Raw genomic sequence first — 20,695 nt, forward strand, 5'->3', positions numbered from 1 at the left:
TACTGTACTGATGTAATGGGGACTTCAAGCATTTAATTACCAAAAGTAAAAAAACAAACTGCTGACTCCTTACTTACGTAAAATTAAATTTGACTATCAGTTCTGTCAACGCTTTGCGTTCATTGAAAAAAAAACACAAATATTTTATAACTTTTATTAAGTGAAAAGGAACATTTAATACACAAACCAAACTCGACAGTTCTTAGTCTACGAATTTCCCGCCTAAAATAAAACTAATTAAGTAATACAATTAAATCAAGTCGACATTTTACATACAATATCAACATTTGTTAAAATTCATGCAAGGGACACAAAATTAAATAATAAATGCTTTGCAACTTAAGAACCTAAACATGAAACTATAAAACTGAAAAATAAGAATTGTGTCGAACATAGCCGCTTGGTACTTTTTGCATTTTTGTTCGATAGATTCCAGTTCTATTATACCTTTAGCTAACTTTGCTACAGTTTCAAACATTCGGTTCAAGTTTTCGAATACTTAAACCAGCAACATTATTCATGTGTGTGGTATATACGCGTAGTATATTACTATATATAGTATTTACGAATACAATTCTATAGTAGTTTGAAGTGATGCTTTTGGATATCAAATCTTTTTCTATTACGTTAACTTTTTATTTAAGTATAGCTTGTGTTAGTGTGTTCTCTATGTCTCTAACTTTATGGTAACTGTCATTACTTAGGCAATAGAAAACTGTCAAAACGTAAAGAAGCTTATGCTGACACTAATTAAGTATGTATATTTCGCTTGTTTTACACTAGATTGTATTACATTAGATTGATTCACTTAAATCAACGGATAAATACACTTGGGATACGAAAAGAATACAAGGCGTGGTAATAAATAAGAGGACAACAAATTTTACACAGTTTAGTACAAAAATACACGTATTTCTGAAAATAGTTAACACTTATACTAATCATACGGCGTACTATACAAAGGTGACGCCAAATTCACGACGAGTGTCCTTGTACCGCTAATATTAATTACATCCTGGATACATATCAAAAACTGTTATCCTATCGGGCTTACTCTAGGCTGTACACGCAAAACAAGTGTATTATTGAAAACAATTTTTATTTAATTAAATATGCTCGACGGATCATGGGCCATGAAGTTGGACGCTGTGTTTCCGCATACAAAATAGGGAAGTATATATTGAATAAACGTGACATTCTATCTCATTAAATGAAAACAAACATATATAACCGAGGAAAATATCAATAACTAATAAGAAAATTATAGGAATTAAATTATATATAACACAAATATCTCAATTTTTGCCAATATCATAAAACAGTTTAAATATTATGTCTATTCAAAAACGTATTTGAATCAAAGTGTTGTCTCATTTATTTAATTGTAAAGTGATACAAAAGGCTTGAAGTACGTTCATGAGTATTTGATATAACGAATAAACAGCAATATTTGGTAATTACGTAATTCTTGTAACAATCTATATGGATTATAAATGAATGCACACCTTCAAAATAATGAGCTTTAAGGAACTTAATCGTATCTACGAGTACTTTGGTACATTATATACGTTATCGGTTAAGAGGATATTATGAAATCTTCTCGGGACTATCTGAAACAAAAAAGGTATACACGTGGTTAATGTGATATTTTTTAATTATTTACTGAATTGTTCAATTTGTCGAACGTATGTAAAAAAAACAATACAGTTTTAGTGTGTATTTTTAGTTATATTTTTTATTAGAGAACTCATAATGTTTAAAGAACTTTATTTCTCATTATATATTTTATATTTTTTTTACATGAGAAACTTAATAAGTGAAGCTTACAATCATTTCCGTATGCCCGTACTAAGATCCTGTAGTTCACTGCTGTCGTCGCTAGATGCGCCGGCGCCGTTCGGAGCGCCTGCACCAGCTGCTACAGCCATCGAAAGTGGTATCGTGATGAACTGTGGCTGGTTGGATGATGATGCTAAAACACACGTAAATTAGTTAATGATCGCTTAATTATAAAATAATATAAGTATCAAAGGAAAATACTTGTCATCAGTTAATTGATGCCTATTAAAATATTTATTAAACTAGTAATACCTATTTTGTATGTAAAATATTATCCCATGACATGTCAAAAGTGTCGAATTAGATACAAAAGTTGTCATAGAACTCTACTAAATAAAGAATATTTAATAAATAATTTTAATTTGAATGATTTTATTAATATAAACCTTTATATTTATATTTTCAGACAGTACTTATCTGTTTGGTCTAGTCTACTAACCATTTTCTTGCCCTTGATTAGCTAAACCTAAAATAAAGCTAGGCGGATATCCCATAGCCAAATTTCCAAGTCCCAAATTGGTCCCCAAACCTTCCAGGCCAGCTAGGACCCCTGAGGGGTACAACATGGCGCCCCCTGGTAGATCTATCTTTGGGAGTAGTCGGGGTAGTGACGGTTGACTTGACTTGCTTTCCTCCTGGTTTGCTGATGATGTAGACGGCTGGTTTTCGGATTCCCTGAAAATGTATTTTACAAGATTTTCATATATTTTTTTAATTAACTTTCTATGGAAGAGCTTAATTTACCCGTGTATATTTTAAGAAAAACATGAAAACCAATATTATTTATTTGATTGACTGTAAAGAAAATATAATCATCGTATTCGATTGATGTATAAATGGAGAATATGTTTGAACTGATCCCATTCATATGGGGTTGTCGATATAACTTCTAAAAAACCTACAGAGAAATTAAAAGTGTCTATTAATAAATTACATTTCAAACTTATTTTTTTTTCATAAAAGTTACTTTGATGGATGAAGTAAAGATTGGGTTATACCTTTTATTTGAAACTGATTCGTTATCGCAATTAAAATCCTTGTGGTTCTGTTGGGGATTGTACATAAAGTCAGGTTCGCTACCGCTCTCATCCCCGCTGTCGCCAGAAGTCGCTGGTTCTTCCTGTAATAATAATGATTTGATCAATTAACATTTAATGTGCTGAATCAATACAATCTACAATACTATATGTTCAAATACTTTTAGTTATCATTTTTATTAAAATAAATCAGTGGCGCTACAACCTCTTTAAAACTTGGCCTCAGATTTCTGAATCTGTTTCATGATCATTTTAAAATCTAATAGGTAAGTAGGTGATCAGTCTCCAGTGCCTGACACACGCCGTTGACTTTATGGGTCTAAGACATGTCGGTTTTCTCACGATATTTTCCTTCACCGTTCGAGCAAATGTTAAATAACATAGAAAGAAAGTCCATTCGTGCACATCCGGGGATCGAACCTACGACCTCAGGTATGAGAGTCGTACGCTGAAGCCACTAGGCCAACACTGCTCTATCATTTTTATTAGGGAAGTTATAAATTACTAGGCCTAACATACGGCCCGATGAAAGGATTTCTTTGTCAAAGAATTGGGCTCATCTTCATCGAAAATAACTTTGAACGAAAATCGACATGATTCATGAAGACAAATTTCTATTATTCTGTCAAAGACTTGTGACTTAGAGATATATATGTATATAGAGACACATATAAGATACCTTTATTTATCTTAGGAGTATGTAATTTTAAGGTTTTTGAAAAAGATATTTAAACCAATTATCATTTAAAATTTCAATACCAAAATAATCAAATGACAAAAGTGATTTTGACTTGATCCTTTCGTTATAAAAAATAATACGTATCGTATATAATAAATCTGCGGTTTTATTTTACAGCAAAATAATTTTACAACGAATTATATCTATTTGGTATTCCCATAATTAAAGGTTTTAGTAAAGCTTTTGACTGGTTAGTAAATGGCACACAGGTAAAGTATTATAATGAACCAAAATTCTGCTGCCGCGATACTAGCAAGAAATTCACGAAAACATTCTTGGAAGGCCGAAACTGAACTATTTGAGGGAAATACTGTACCACAGTAATAAGGTCAGCTTCTTAGATCACTACCGAATTTCTATTTAATAACACTGAAATATATAAAATACAACTTTTTAATTAAATTTAAGCCATGAATATCCATGCATTTTTATGTGAAGACATGTAACACGATGCAGTATGGTGCAGGAAAATTGCTAAGTTTGTTCCAAACTGAAACCATTTGATTCGCCAGGAATCCAATCCAAGACCACTACTAGATTGTGGGTGTGATTAATCAGCAATGAACATCCATCGGCTTACTATGACATTTCTACGGACTACGAGACTCGTATAAATATGCAATAGCAATGTCAAAAGTTTCACGCCCGTTTTCTATAATTAAAATACGGAATTGTTACGAAATGTACAAAATAACATCTGTTAAATGCTCTCTCTATTGAAACAACCAGTCGTAGCAATTACGCCTGGTTAAATTGAAACCTTTTGTCGCTCCATTATGAGTATAAAATGTAAAAGGCGTCGACATTATAAGTCATACAGTGTTATTTACGTAGTTTGCTACACCTTCACGCTTCACAGATTTATTAGGATTCATGAAATTTGCATATTAAAAGCAAACCAGCATTCGCGCATACATTAAAAACCGGCGACCGCTAATTAGGACCCCATATCTTCGCTGCATAAAAATAAGTTTTAACATGTTAGAAATATTACATATCCATACAGTATTCAGAATATCATACTAATAATTCTTTATTTGTTTTATTCTAATTTCCATTATTTATATAGAAATGCAAATGTGACAATTTTATAAAGGATCACATCTAAATATATTCCCTATATTCACATATACCTTGCCAAAACTAAATTTAAATTAAAAAAATTAAATTTAAATCATTTTTTTTTATAAATCAGGAGGTGAATGGGGAGGAGGCTCACCTGATGTTAAGGGATACCACGCCCATGGACACTCAATGCACGAAGGCTTGCGAGTGCATTGCCCGCTTTTTAAGAATTGTACACTGTTACCTTGAAGGACCCTAAGTCGAATTGTTTTGAAAATACTTTAGTGGGTAGCTGGTTCCACATAGTGGTGATGAGCCGCAAAAACTGCCTTAAATAACGCTCAGTTGTGGAACGACGTCGAGTTGATACGGGTGGAATTTCGTGTTCCGTACTCAGCTGCTGGTATTAATTCCAACAACTTTTCTGAACATTCTCCATGGTAAATGCGGTAGAAGATGCAGAGAGATCTAAGAGTAGAATTATAATGGGGAACCTATATATTAGTAGTTCCTTAAATACGATTTACATAACAGTAGAAAAGTATGGATATTCCTTGAGGGGTGATCTATGTTTAAACTGCGTTGGTACTCTGTAACTCTCAATAGAAATTGCGATCTATACAAGTTTGTGAGATCAGCGCTACCTGCGAATATAGAGAGAACTACATCGAACTTGCATACACACTTCGGGCTTGCGATTGGAAGTTTAGGGTGGCCTGGAAGAGGTGGCTCAAAAGCTCGCTGTAATAATTATAATTCGTACGGATTTTTGCAAATTAAATAAATAAAGTTACACAGTACCAGTACTGATAGATTCGTCAATACTTGTTAATACTAGTGCAGTAGATCAAGCCTGATAGTTTTTGAAATTGACATAATTTTTTTCGTATTATTGCTCTTATATTAGATAAGAATTTAAGGAAGGCAAAGGTGGGGCATGGCACAAAAGAGGTTGGGAAACACTGGTCGAAAGATTCTATATCATATAGTATGACTGCATAGTATCTTAACTAGGCTACTAGTCCAAAATGTCATTTTCAAAATATTTCTACTATCTATGGCTTATCCATAGATACTTAGCGTGCGTAGACGCGTGGGTGTAAGGCTTTGTCCCGCCGCAGTGAGCCGCACTAAATAATAATAATTGTGCCTAACTAACTACCGTCTAACGCACTCGCCTCTGTCCATCTGATAGCTGAGTAACGATAGCATACAAACTAGATCATAATGCAAAAAAACAATTGATGGACGGAAGATAGCAGATTTTGTGAAAGCGTTTGATAACACAAAAATCTAGTGACATAAAATAGTATAGTTTCGCCTTAATATGATTTTTACTTAGTATAACTTTTTAGTAGCTAAATACCAACATATGGAACATTTTGCTATGCTACTCGATTTTACTATTTCAGTAGTAACAATCTAAGTACTAAATAATAAATAAATTAAAATTTACACGAATTGGTCCAGCCGTCTTCGAGATTAGCGCTTAGCTACATATTTTGCGATACATTTTTGTTCATATAGATATACGCGAGTCGCTTTTTAACTGCTTAGTTAAATAACAATTAATATGATTTTCCTCTGCCTTATATGCCGAGTACGGATTTAGATCAATGTCATCACTGTTTTTAATTCAGAAGTTTAAAGACATTATTTAAAATTAAGATTCTGTATATTACTGTCACTTGTTTATGTACTAAGTTTTTGGAAGAAAAATGAATAAAGATTATTATTATTATTAGTCGTATTCTTCATTGCTTCATTTCTCCACTTTGTTCGGTCTATAGCTGCCCTTAGCGTAGCTGTTGTGGGGAGACCCGAGAGAATCGTGGCATCTTAATTAATTAATTAATTAATTAGGTAAAGTAATAGCTGTGACCAAAAAATACATATTTTTATATTTTACAAACATATTGGTAAGTGACTCACATATGATCGTCGTGAGAAGAACTACAGGCTATCGGAGCAGCCTCTTGCTCGGATTTGAAGATCTTAAATCTTATTAAATGGGTTGATTTTCCGACGGTACCCATTCGGTAGCGATCCGTTTTGGATCCACGGTTGTTCTGTGCGCTTTCTAGCTGTGACGTCACAATGCCTGCCTATTATTGTCTCGGCTAATTTATTTCACTAACTTCTCATCGCATATGAATTAGATATGGCCTCCCTTGTATAGCAATATGAACTAAACTTATCTACTGTGTATCTGTAGTTTACTCACAGTTTATAATATACGAGATTATTTAGTGGTTATAATCTGTCTTTGGGGCGTCCATCGTGCATCGTCGGTGCTCATTTTGCCTCGTATAAACTCAGCAAACGGTTGATTTTCCTGGTGCAGAGTCAGGCTTCAATATTATTTTTTCGCAATTACTTTTTGTCTTTTTTTTAAACAAAAGTACCTTCACTCAAAATACAAATTTATACACGTCTCTTCTGAAGTTTAGGGCTAACTAAAAATCATATAATTAGACTAGTAGTGCCATCTATGTCAGCCTACGAATTTTTCAACCCATTAAATTGTGAGAAAATTTCCTTGCCTAAAGCCAAACGGAAATGAATGATTCTGCCAGGACTTAAGATATACACACTAAGCTACGAAGTCGTAGATGTGAATTACTACTATACTTTCAAATCCACGCGATAGAAAAAGGAAAAGAGGTCAGAGCAAGAGATGGGCAGACGAATAGAATAGGAGGCACAACTTAGTCAAGAAGAGCTAACATCAGAAAAGAAGGGAATCAGCTGGAAGAGGCCTATGTGTCACAGGTCACGCTGATTACCTAAAACGGGTCATAAGATGTATTAGATTAAGTTTTATTTATGTATTAGAATTAAGTTTTATTTATGTATTAGAATTAAGTTTTATTATGTAACTTCAATTAGTGTTAATATATTATACAGGGTGTCAGCAATAAAGGCTTCATAAAAACACTTTCAAATCGAAGGAAAAGAGTTAGAATTTTGATATCTTCGTATTCAAACAGGAAATAACAAAGCTTAGGATCAGATTACCTTATGATAGGTATAAATATTTCACAGAAAAGTTTTTAGATCGCTTAATAATCTCAGTAAAATAAAAATTCGTAAAGAAATTAGCACCGTCCATAAACAATGGTGTCGATTTTATCTGATCAGATGGCATTCGATACAGAGGCGATACATCCGAGCGATGCTAATAGTATTGTAATATAATAAGCCTATAGGCTACCGTCGACGCATACCAAACTTACTGCTTGATATTTACAATCGCAGCTTAGCGCCTAGATCGCCTTCTAATCGATCAATATTCCGTACCAAAATTTATGAAAAGGTTAGAATTTTATAATAGGAGTACTATTTGACGACAAAGTAAAGTCTAACGCAAAATAATCGAAGTTATTTTCATACAAAATAAAAAAAAAACTGAAATTCGTATTAACTAAGGCCAAATAATTTTTCTTTTTATAAAAAGAAACTTAAAATTAAAATTTACAATTTATATACATAGACAAAAAGTGTTTGTGTTTATGTTACCCACATAAACAAACAAAAACACTTTTTGTCTATGTTACCCACCACTAAGGTTGTCTTTGTTCTTTATATAAGCAATTTATCGAAACTTTTTCTGATATTAAAGGCCTAATTAACTCCTAGAAGATATAAAATATTATGAATTGTTTATATTATTATGGTTGATATAAGATTCCAACTCAGCTCATTAGTGACAATGGCAATTAAAAATACGATTTATTAACCGTAGAGTTATAAATATGTATTATAAAGTTGTGCTTAATATTCGGTCCATTATTTCCAAATTTAATATTTTTTTAATACTTCTTGATTCAATCAGGCAATCAAACAAGTGTAATTGCAGAATATCGATTTAAACCGAATATATTTATGAAGGATGTTGGGTAAAATACAACTACACAAAATTAATTAAAAATTTTGAAAATCTATTTAAAGAATAATTGGACATGGTTAATTAAAATATATTCGAACAGGTGCTTACAATCTTGAAACTTCGGTATATTATCGTATATATTAAAGAAAAATATATATATATTTTATATATCAACAAAAATAGACAAGTTCCTCAAGGTTTCATGTTTAACGTGTACAATCTTTTATTATATATGTAATACACGAGAGGATAAAGAAACATTCATAAATGGAATTTATGTAAGTAAATGAATTTTAAAATTAATTTAATATATCTGAGTTAACTGCAAATTCAACAGCTTACTATTATAACAGAGTATTTATAATTAAGGAGATCCATTCTCGCTTTAATCCAATTATTCCCACTTGTTAATGCCGTGTGATTTTGTATACAGGTGCTAAATTCCCAGGACAAAGTGAGAGGCCACAATTGGCTCTGTTCGTTTTGATAGAGTTTCTGTAGGCTTCGGGTAGCAACGGCATGTTTATCGCCTATTATGAGAGCTTGCTAGATAATGCTTTTCGTAGTTGGAAAGTTTATATTGGAGAGTGGATACTTTAAAATTAGTTGATGTATGCGTATTGTAATTTTTTATTTAAAATAAGCTTTCTCAAATATTGCTAGTGTACTTTAATGGTAAACTGTTAAATTTTAGGTTTACAATTTTAAACAAATCAAATTTTAGCATATTCTTGTGACTTGACATAAAAATTTAATTGGTTTTGACCGATATATAGGTATGTATATAGCTCAGATGTATAAACAAGTATTCGTGACTTCATAAAAAATCTGATAAGCCGCAATATTAAAATTCAGCTCTCATTATTCTGAAAACTTTGCAAACAATACAAATTCCGAATTTCGCACCCGAAACTTAAGATACCGATTCTATAGATATAAGTAAATCATTATTCGCGGCCATACAAATGTCCGGGGCGTACGAACACACAAACATGTGTAGCAGCTCCCATTATACCGGAATGTCTCCTTGATTTTGAATGGATGCTTATTATGCACCCATTTACACCCCGAGAACTGTTCGCGCATGTATATTCCCTGGAAAAGATCGCCTATTTGCATGTCATTTATTTTCTATTTCCATGTATTATACACTCTTGGCTATCTGAAATGTTGTTATAAATCTAATCTTAATATTCAAATTACGAACGTCAAAACAATTCTATAATGACATTACCACGATGCGAAGGATTAACTGAACCTTTTCTATTCGATTGAATTAATTTTTGACACTAAATTAAGTAGTGTTCAATTAACTGAACAACAGAATATTGATAACGCATTTCCGTGATTATCTTCTACTACGTACTTAAAAATGTTTGAAGTTTTATAGAACACTTTTCTACTGCCATTCATAGTTACAATTCTATTTCACTGTTCCTACCTATACAAATATTTATGTATATAAGCGTAGACCAATTAGTACGATCCTACATTGCTAAAGCAAGTAAAATATATTATAAGGCTCTGTGAAAAGCAAGTTATTTTGTGGGAATATTGCAAATTAAAACAGATAGAATTGCGAATTAGCTAATCTTTTAACACGTAAAACTCATCCAGCGTTCTAAATACAAAGATACGAAAACAGTAGCCCAAAGGTACGATACGCATCTGGTAGCGGGCGCGGTAACAAGCGGCTTGTTCCTGTCAATCCCGCTAATGTTCACAATCGCCGCTTCTATACATTGTATAGCCGTGTTTTCATACATTGCGTGGGCGCTGACAGAATAGATTATATCGATTTGTTTGTTAAATGAAAAGTTGGATAACGATGCTAGCGTGTTTATATTTTAATAGGCTTTGTGGATTTAAAAGTGGTTTTTCATGGACGCGAATTGAGTTTTCATGAAAGCCTATTAAACTTTTCACTTTTTGATTTAATACATTTATTTGGACCCGCATGGTTGGAATGCGTTGCCAATTTTTCGTCTATTATGATTTGCCAATACATAAATAAAAAGGTTATTTTTGGTTTAACTTAGTGCTTCATAATTGTTCAAATAACGTAATTAATATTGTTTCAAACCTAAAAACTCCATAACTAAAATTTCAAATATAACCAAAAAAGCTTTATAACATTTGTATTTTGGACCATCTTTTAGATAAAATATCAAGTCTGGTTGTGTATTTTATTTTCTCAATGGAAATCTAATTTGATATTAGGAAAAATCATGTGTTTTTATCTTTGTGAAAGATGTAAAATATAATATTTTCTCTCGCAAATTTGAATAAAATTTACCTCTTATTATTAGTATAAAGATATTTAATGGAAAACGAATAATTTTCTATGCGACCATTTGTGATATACCTCTTATTCCTCTTAAATAAGTTTCCTCTATTCTGGCTTTGTTATATATTTTTGGACAGTTCTACATTTGAATTCATTTTTAGAATATAAAAATAATTATTTGTTCGTGAAATTTAAACTTAATCTAGTACCTAATTAGCGTAGTAACGGGAAACAAATGTTTATGACAAAGTAATACATAGTTCACGTCCGTTCACTAGTTTTAGAGGTATAAGCATAACCTCTTAATAAAATTAGTTTAGTATTTATAAATGTAAAGGTTAATATAAACGGAAATAGAATATAAAGTGTACGGACAATTTTAAGGTCAGACATGCCGACATCACTGTTGTTATCGCTAGATGGCGACACCCGTCCGTTATAGTTCTAAGTTCGACTCTGAGAGACAGTTGAACTCACTTAAGGTGCCAATTACGATTTCAAATGTCTTATGTAAGATTGGTTTAGTAGTTTATTGCTGAGGTCTTAGGTTCAGGTAAAAAAAAATAGGTTATATAAATCATTTAATAAGAGCGCTTAAGTTGTAAATCAGCATCATATTTTTTAGTTCCTATAAGACAGAGCAGTGTTGGTCTAGTGGCTACAGCGTGCGATCTCATCCCTGAAGTCGTAGGTTCGATTCCCGGCTGTACACTAATGGACTTTCTGTCTATGGGCGCATTTAAGATTCGCTCGAACGGTGAAGGAAAACATAGCGATGCAACCGCCTTGGACCCTAAAAGTCGACGGCGTATCAGGCACAGGAGGCTGATCACCTACTTACCTATTAGATTGACGAATGATCATGAATCAGATATAGAAATCTGAGGCCCAGACCTAAAAAGGTTTTAGGCGCCACTGATTAAGGTACATCAATTAATAATTTCCACACCAGAACCTTGCTTTGTAGGAAATCAAAACCAATATACGAATCAACACAACGGATCGTTGTTTAACAATCTTACCTTAAAATATAAAAAATCCTTCAATAATATTAATAAGCCTGTAGTTTTTCGTTATACAGCGTTTTATTTTATTTATGACAAAAAGCTCTCGTGCGTATATTACGCGACGCGAAAACAAAAGCTCGCGTTTTTATTGTACAGTCATTTAACTTGACAATGGAAATTTTAATTTGTTTTTCAACAGCACCCTTGGCTTTTATTTTTTACTAGAAGACTGAAATAATAATGGCTAGCGTGCTTGGGTGGTAGAGGTTACCAGACCCAAGCAAGAGGTTGAACTCGCGACTGCATACAGGAAGAAAATCTACTATCAATGCTGCATAGTGCAATGTGTTTGTGATAAAAGCGTTAAGCAATTTGAACTGTTTTAAAGACACCGAGGATTTCATACTTTTAAGATTAACAATGTTTAAACAAATAGTTGTATATCGTTAGTTTTCATCAACAATTTTGACGCATATATTAGAAAGTTAATTTGTCTCTTGCATAAAGTCCTTGTATTTTATAAAAATTCGGGGTTTCGCTATGCAAATTCATTGGAGCACAGTCAGCAGATCAGGGTGACGCAAGTGGAAATGGATAGGCCATACACTCCGAAGGCATTCCAATCATATCCCCAAGCAGGCGCTTGATTGGAACCGGCAAGGAAGTCCAAGTCCCAAGTATACCTGGCGTCGTACAGTTTCAGATGAGGCAAAGAGAGCCGGAAAGCCTTTGACCGAGGTGAAATGTGAGGCTCAAGACCGAATGCGATGGAGACACACTGTGAACGCCCTCACGGTTTCGATATTTGTAAATATGTGAGGAACATGTATACAAAATTTTTTAGTATAGTAGTTTTATTCTAGGAGTACATTGTCTTCACATATTATTTAAGTAATGTAAAAAAAATATTGTAAACCTATTTTAAAAGAGTAAGTAAGTTTCTTTCCCATTCTCCTCCACACGAAACTATCTTTTGGAAGGGGCAACTAGAATCTTCTTTATATTTTATTTACGTTCAAAGGTGCCATTTTAGGTGGTCTAATTGAAATAAATGATTTGACTTTGACTTTGACTCTGCCTGAGACTGCTGCATCCATTTTTACATTTGTACCACATAAGTCACTTTTCAAATGATAATAAAACCCCACCTTACTTACGTATACTTAGTGGGTTATCAACTTTTTATTTCGCTTACATTTGCCTATTGTGCATAAGGAAGTCAGCTCACAATAGTCGGTGAGATGAAAGGCTCATTTAATATGCGTGACGTAATCGCCTCTAATGGTGGCCTGCGCCTGCGCCTATGACCATTGTTATGGGATTTATTGAAAATGGCAGAACACACATGGCATTCTCAATTCTCTAAGGACATGTAATATTATACGGTAATGAGAAATGAAAGAGTGCTTGATTCTAAATGACCTTTAAATCAAATGGGTACATTATGCGAGTCGGTTTTCGTAGTCGTAAAGAGAATTTATAGTAGACTCGGCATCTTTATATAATAGAAGCGTTGTCTTTGTTTAACAAAAGATTTGATGGAGAAAATTACAAAAAAGCTTAATAAAATTACTGACTTTTCTGTCTATGGGTTTATACACATTCAGTTAATTCTACACTTACTGAAGGTTTGTGACATTAACGTCGTTTCTTTTTTATACCCCTAAAAGTATGAGTATTGGTATATTTGGTATTTGGTAAAACAAAAGAAGGCCGATTAGATCAAATTTAAAAATAAATTGAGCTTCTTAAAGTTAATCTTAGAAACTGTTTTATGTCTTTCTTAGCAGGTTTTATCAGTGATTCGCAAGTTATGGGTAATAATTTCGAAGTTCACACCGTTCCGGCTCGTAGATTTGCGGAACGTGACGAATAAGCTCGATCATTCGCAAACATCGCGCCGCGCAAATCATCGGTGGCTGTCGTGCATCGTGGTGCCCCCAGGCCCCTCCAACCTAACCTTATGGAGCTATTAATATACTATTTCCTTTAAAAAATCTATAGCAAAAATGTATGTACTTATAATATTATCACTGTAAAGCCTACATATTTAAAAAAAATTGTTTGCAAAACGCGAATTTTTTATGGAATGAACATTACTAAACGTTTTACTTTCTTCCCAGTCTTTGTGTTAGCGATAAACATCATTTTATATTCGTTAAAAAAAAATATATTGTTATTTTTTAATTGAATATAAACGTTGGCCAACTTTTGACGATCACGATTACTGCATACATTTTAATAGACAATGACTATAAATATAAACACGTTGTATTCTAGCGTCTGGCTAAATAATAGCGTATTTAAAAAGATAGTTTATAAAACTCACACCACACTACCGATTTTTTTTTTTAATAAAAATAAAAGCGCCAGACTCTTTGTAGCCGCTTGTGCAGCAATAATATGTTTAATATTAATAATTACAATTATTAGGTAAACTTTCTTACTCAATTAGTTGACTACAATTAGTCCTAATATACCACTAACTAACATTAACTTATTTCCTATAGCTTTGACGTTTTTCATATCATATAACGTTGTCAAAAGCTCAGCTTGAGTTTTAGAATTTAACTACGCATATTGATGTCAACAATACTGACTGACTATTGTTCTGTCCTCATAATATGAAGGAGAAAACAAAAGATGCATTTTCATAAATAAGTTAAATGGCCAGAGATCGGTCAAAGTGAAGTCGGTGAGGATATAGCCTTAGGTCTTCGGCCTATCACGAAGAGTGTTATCTTCAGACTTGGATTTAATACTTGTGATATTCAGATCATTTGTCATTACTCGGAGTTTATAAGTAACTTTCCCATACAGTCTTCATACTGTACGCCTGGTAAAGCTATTTTAAATATATGGATGCAGAAATGACACCTAATTTCAAAACCCAAAAAAGGACAACTTTTATACAAATATTAGTAGAAATGAACATTTTAGAGTGAAAACATCCTTATGAATAATCGCATTAGCATCTGTCACCGAGTGTTGCTAGTGATTTTTAAAATTAAATATATAAAGATCAAGAGAAGCTTTTAGTAGCATATGTACTTTAAAGCTTTTTAGTAAAATTTTAATAACAGATCTTTAATCAGATTATTATTCCTGACTATGGAACCTATACTAATAGTGTTTTTTTGTAATTCTCTAAAGGTGCGCTTACACGAGGGCAATAATTGCTCGGCGACACGAATGGACCGACGCGATGTGGAGCAATTAATGGAGCAATTTCAATAAGTTCAATAAATTGCTATAAATTATTTCGGCGATATTGCTTCTAATTGCTCCAGATATTTCATATCGCTCAATGTCGCAGATACGAATTGACGAATATCCAATGGACTTGGAAATTCCTAGCAATTTTTGTATATGTCTCATTCGCACTTGTTTGTTTTGCGGCTTGCAGTCTTGCTTCCGTGGGGAGAGCGAGAGGTCTAAATAATAATAATTACTAATTACTTTATTCAAAAGTAATTCAAAGTCTGTTCGTGACATTCTAGGAAAGTTTTTGAATAATATGCCATCTAATTCTTAACATAATGAAAATTTTGTCCTCTTTGCCAAAAACGATCGCACCCAATACGCCTATTCCTTTTCTTTCTTTTTTGGTTTTGATTAATGATAAAAAAAGCGCTACAAACCGCCGCAGCAAGAACAATGTCGTCCATAGCGAGCGAAAACTGAAATGCTCGTGTATGACAGTATTGCCTAGTTGTTGAAGTTGCGCCATATCGCTCAATATTGTATTACGCAGTATTGATGCTTGTTGCCGTTGCCGTAAATTGCTTGATGTAGTCGTGACGTCATAATTGACGAGTATTGACTGGAATTGAGCAATTTTAGTTGCCCGTGTAAAGGTGCGCTTACACGGGCAATTAAAATTGCTCAATTCCAGTCAATACTCGTCAATTATGACGTCACGACTACATCAAGCAATTTACGGCAACGGCAACAAGCATCAATACTGCGCAATACAATATTGAGCGATATGGCACAACTTCATCAACTAGGCAATACTGTCATACACGAGCATTTCAGTATTCGCTCGCTATGGACGACATTCTTCTTGCTGCGGCGGCTTGTAGCGCTTTTTTTATTATTAATCAAAAACAAAAAAGAAAGAAAAGGAAAAGGCGTCTGGTGCGTCAAATCTGGGTGCGATCGTTTTTGGCAATGAGGCCGCAATTTTCATTGTGAAAATAAAATTAAACAATTAATTAATCAAATTAATTTTTCTTTAATTCTTTAATTTAATTGTTTTTTTTTTCAAGAATTAGATAATATATTATTCAAAAAGTTTACTAGAATGTCACGAACATACTTTGAATTACTTTTGAATAAAGTAATTAAAAATTATTATTATTTAGACCTCTCGCTGTCCCCGCGGAAGCAAGACGGCAAGCCGCAAAACAAACAAGTGCGAATGAGACATATACAAAAATTGCTAGGAATTTCCAAGTCCATTGGATATTCGTCAATTCGTATCTGCGACATTGAGCGATATGAAATATCTGGAGCAATTAGAAGCAATATCGCCGAAATAATTTATGGAATTTATTGAAATTGCTCCATTAATTGCTCCAGATCGGTCCATTCGTATCGCCGAGCAATTATTGCCCTCGTGTAAGCGCACCATAAGCGCACCTTAAGTATTAGATTAATTCCAAATAAACGTTCTTAATTTCAACGCTTTTCACCGCATCAGACCCTATGACGTAAACAAATGTCAAGTTTGTTACGTCTTAATAAACATTATCATCTTAAATTACACAAATGCCAAAATATTAAGACAGTATTTGGATTAGACAAGTAGTAGACATATAATTTACAACTTGGCTACGTAATCGTAGATTCAACTAATCTGTGACCGTTTTGTGTCACGTAAATATATAAAAATCAATATTTGCAATTTTTATACACATTTATTTTACACTTCTTTAATCTTTTTAAATCTTGATACACCATAGAGATGCAGTAAGGTAGATATCAGGCTCCGTGCAATCAATCTAAGTGGTTAAAAGGCACTCCTAAGTCCTACGTAATAATGTGTTGGCAGTCTGTCCGTTCATAGATTGATTTATCTTATAAAACCATACATTCATCACAACGTAAATCTTACATACCCACAGAGAATCAATTAAGTCTAAATAAAGAAAATATAGTTATTACTATAAATAAAATTATTTTATATTAATAGGACGTCAATACAGCTGTCGTTCAAGACTTACGGGTGAGCTTATGAAATACTGCTAGCTAATAAATAGGTAATAGACAAGAAGATAAAATGAGTAAAAATAATGTAAGTTTAACTCTTATTTTATAAAAATACATTCAATACTTACAATTATGTATAACAAAAAATATACGCAAAAGTTAGTGGTAGTACCAAGTTAAATAATTTGTTTTAATTAATTAATTTAATTCCTAATTTAAAATTAGGATACAATTAAAATTAATAACTTAGACTATAATTAAAGTAAAAACTGTTCCTATAACTAATAATAAAAACAAATGAATTAACGCTAATTTAATAGTTACCTAGTACATAACAAAATCACACAGATAAACTAAGCAGGATTAAAGCAATGACAGGCGACAGTGACAACGCACGTCAAATTGTGACAGCTGTCAATACAATTAGAATTGTTGGACGTTTTTGGATTACCGTTGTGGCTACTTGACCCTTACGATGATTTGAGACAGTTGCCATGGTCAACCATGAGATCTGTAAAAGGATAACGAAAAACATTTCTATCTAACCTTCGTTAGTTGAACAGATATAATTTGTATGATAGTAACTAGGACCAAACCTGCCTAATAACAGCTATCTACTACAACTTCAGAATTATATTCGTCACTTTCTATAATATTTTTTTATATGGTGACTAGCTGATCCGGCAAACGTCGTTTTGGCATGTATATCATTTATAATAAAAAATAGGGGTTGATCGTAGAGGGGTGAAAATTAGGGGTTGTATGTATTTTTAATGCTGTATCATAAAATTTTTTTATCAAAAAATAATAATTTAGGGGTACCCTTAACATTTAGAAAATAAAAAAGGAAAATAAATAAATAAAAGGGATTTTCATCCCTTTTAGTAGAATAGATGTTGTCCGATTCTCAGACATACCCAATATGCACACAAAATTTCATGTGAATCGGTCAAGCCGTTTCGGAGGAGTTTAACTACAAACTTTGCGAACATGTATCTTACCTAAAAGTCAAATAATATTAAACTTTCACTACCGTGCTGAGCCATAACATTAGTATAATAAAACCTTTAGTAAAAATTAAATTATCATTGCAAATGCGTTAAAAGCAATAAGAAACCAATATCCAACTTAATATTCACTTGTAATCAAAACAAACCCGTGAACCATGGAAAAACTGGTAGCAAGTGCGTACGTTTGTACGCCAACAGCAAAAACGACTAACCCTCGATATATGGCACTCGTGTTTCTCACGTGGTACCGGGAAATGTACCCGGAACTATCCCTGGGAACGTCAGAGGAACGTGCGGCCCGTACAGCCTACCTATAATTGGCTCGCTAAATACATATTGAAGATAATTACAGAAGATCTATGTTTCGATTCTAATGATATCTTTTTATAAGCGGTGAAATATTGTCGCGTAACCACTTGTTAACTGTTAAATATTAAAACGGTGCACTACTTACATGGACTGTTATCGATACAGCGACCTCTATGTTTTATAATCAAAAGTATTATGAATAATGAAAATTAAATTAAAAATTCTATTACTACTAAGAATTGTATGCTTGCGTTAAATATACATGTTCTTATATTGAAGAGCAAATGCCAAAAGTTCTATAAACAAATTAATATAATATTTAAATGGTTGTATAATTGTTTGAATTCTTCCTTGGCCAGCTGTAATAGGGCTGCATGTTTTGTCTAAATAAGTCCATTATTACACTTATAAAGACTATTGAATAAATTATCAGTTTGTTCCGCGTCGCGCACAAGCGCTTGCACTAGACAGCTTGTCTTTGTCCATTAGATACAACAGGGAATTTCATTTACTCCACATTCTAGTGTATCGATTATAACAATTGTTTATTACTATTTAGCACACAGGAATATATTTGATTTAAATAAACCACGACTTAGGAATGGCTTTGGAAATTAAAAATGTTACTAAGAAATGCTAACAACCAAATTTTACAAGCACATAGGTAGGTTTTATGTTTTACGCATTATTTAAAATTGATATATGTAAGCTTAAAATTCGTTAGCAAAACCATGAGTAATTCAATTACTTATAAGAAATACTGTACATGAGATACCTAATTAGTATACGTTTTAAGAATCATTGAACCCCAATAAAATGTGATTACATAGCGACTCTTATCTGAAACACGCGGTCGATGCCTCATTTGCTGGACAAATAAATATATTATACTCATCGTACGCACCCTGACGGAATCCCGCCTAAGGGCCTCACCAAATATGGACCGGGAAGACTGCAGCTTTATATTCCTGGCTTGTCGCGCGACCCGCAAAAAATTACGCTGCGAGTACTCCAACGTAGCATGCCATAACAAGGGTTGCCACTCGCAAATAGTTCAGGGCTACCATCCGATAATTAATTTCCCGACGTTGTCAGTCAGTGCACGCGAGACGTTTTTTGAACGCACCCAGCGACTAAAGAGTCCTTATAATTGTTACGGTTTTTGCTTTAACTGTTATCGCGGTTCGAGTGATTTAAATGTTTAATTAAATTTAATGTAATTTTAAAGTATAATTTAAGTGCATGCTTACGCAATTAACGGCTCAAGTTTTTTATTTATAATTCAAAATAGTTTCCACTTAATTAAAATTGTTGATAAAATGCAATTGTTTAATAAACGTATTTTCGAGAACTACGTATCATAAGAAATAATTCTAATAAAACAAAGCGTAACAAAGGCGCACAACATTGTATGCATACATACAATTAGTACGTGATATCATGTTATACACAGGCAAAGATACGCCAATGATGTCCACGGTATTAAAATCGATTCGGAAAACTGTTTCGCGCAAAAAGCGTTTAAATTGTTGTCATCATGACGCGAATGCCCGCAAAAGCACTTAACCTTTCAAAATACACAGCTGAAAAAATATAGGGTGAAGTTAGGGTATTCGTATTGCAAATTTACAGTCAAGTTGCGTAATTTAATATTTAATGTATAAACATATAACAGAGATATATGTTGCCAATGCTAGAAAAAAATATGATTTTAAGTTTTTAAACCTTTAACAAAATTACAAATACAAATGCTATTTGAGAATCATTAACGAAAATTTTATATTTATTTATTAAAGTTCACCACGACATATAAAATGCTATATCTACAGTAAATGTTATGTTTTCTAAAATATATGACAACTAGTAGACCGGCCAAGCGTTGCTGTGGCTAAGGTTTTTGTTATATTACATAGTAGCAAACTATTCAAGGGAAACGGTAGGAGAACACCAGTCTTGGGGACCACCATGCTTTTTTGGTGGTTATGCCATAAAATAGTAGCTTATGTGAAACGTTGGTACTTTCAACACAGCGCCATCTGTTAGAATTGTGACTGTCAAATAATAAACAAATATTTTGCAATAAAATAATATTTCGGGTATAAATTGAGATGTAGGCGATCCTATCTTTTAAGTTAGATCAAACCGCACACGGTGTGCAAATTTGATTGAAATCGGTTCGGTAGTTTAGGAGTCCATAGCGGACAAACAACGTGACACGTAATTTATATATATTAGGATTATGGTAAACATAAATGTTACAAAAAATAAGAATAATAAAAATATTACACTTGCTTTTAGA

General features: G+C 32.9%; 1 protein-coding gene across 3 annotated transcripts in view; it reads right to left on the reverse strand.

Moving 5' to 3' along the window:
* Positions 1-140: 140 nt before the first annotated feature.
* LOC125056593 (serum response factor homolog) overlaps positions 141-20,695 on the reverse strand; it is a 159,959-nt gene continuing 139,404 nt past the window's right edge. For 2 of the 3 annotated variants that reach the window (XM_047659791.1, XM_047659783.1), the window contains 4 exons: positions 2,838-2,959; positions 2,279-2,514; positions 1,828-1,972; positions 141-1,610 (listed from right to left, as the gene is read on the reverse strand). In XM_047659791.1, coding sequence (XP_047515747.1) covers positions 1,830-1,972; positions 2,279-2,514; positions 2,838-2,959 — 501 coding nt within the window. In that variant the 3' untranslated portion in view covers positions 141-1,610; positions 1,828-1,829. The remainder of the gene's footprint in view (positions 1,611-1,827; positions 1,973-2,278; positions 2,515-2,837; positions 2,960-20,695) is intronic. The other variant, XM_047659774.1, reaches the window with a different exon arrangement.

This window comes from Pieris napi, chromosome 2, assembly GCF_905475465.1.
Source record: "Pieris napi chromosome 2, ilPieNapi1.2, whole genome shotgun sequence".
In the NCBI taxonomy this organism is placed as follows: Eukaryota; Metazoa; Arthropoda; class Insecta; order Lepidoptera; family Pieridae; genus Pieris; species Pieris napi.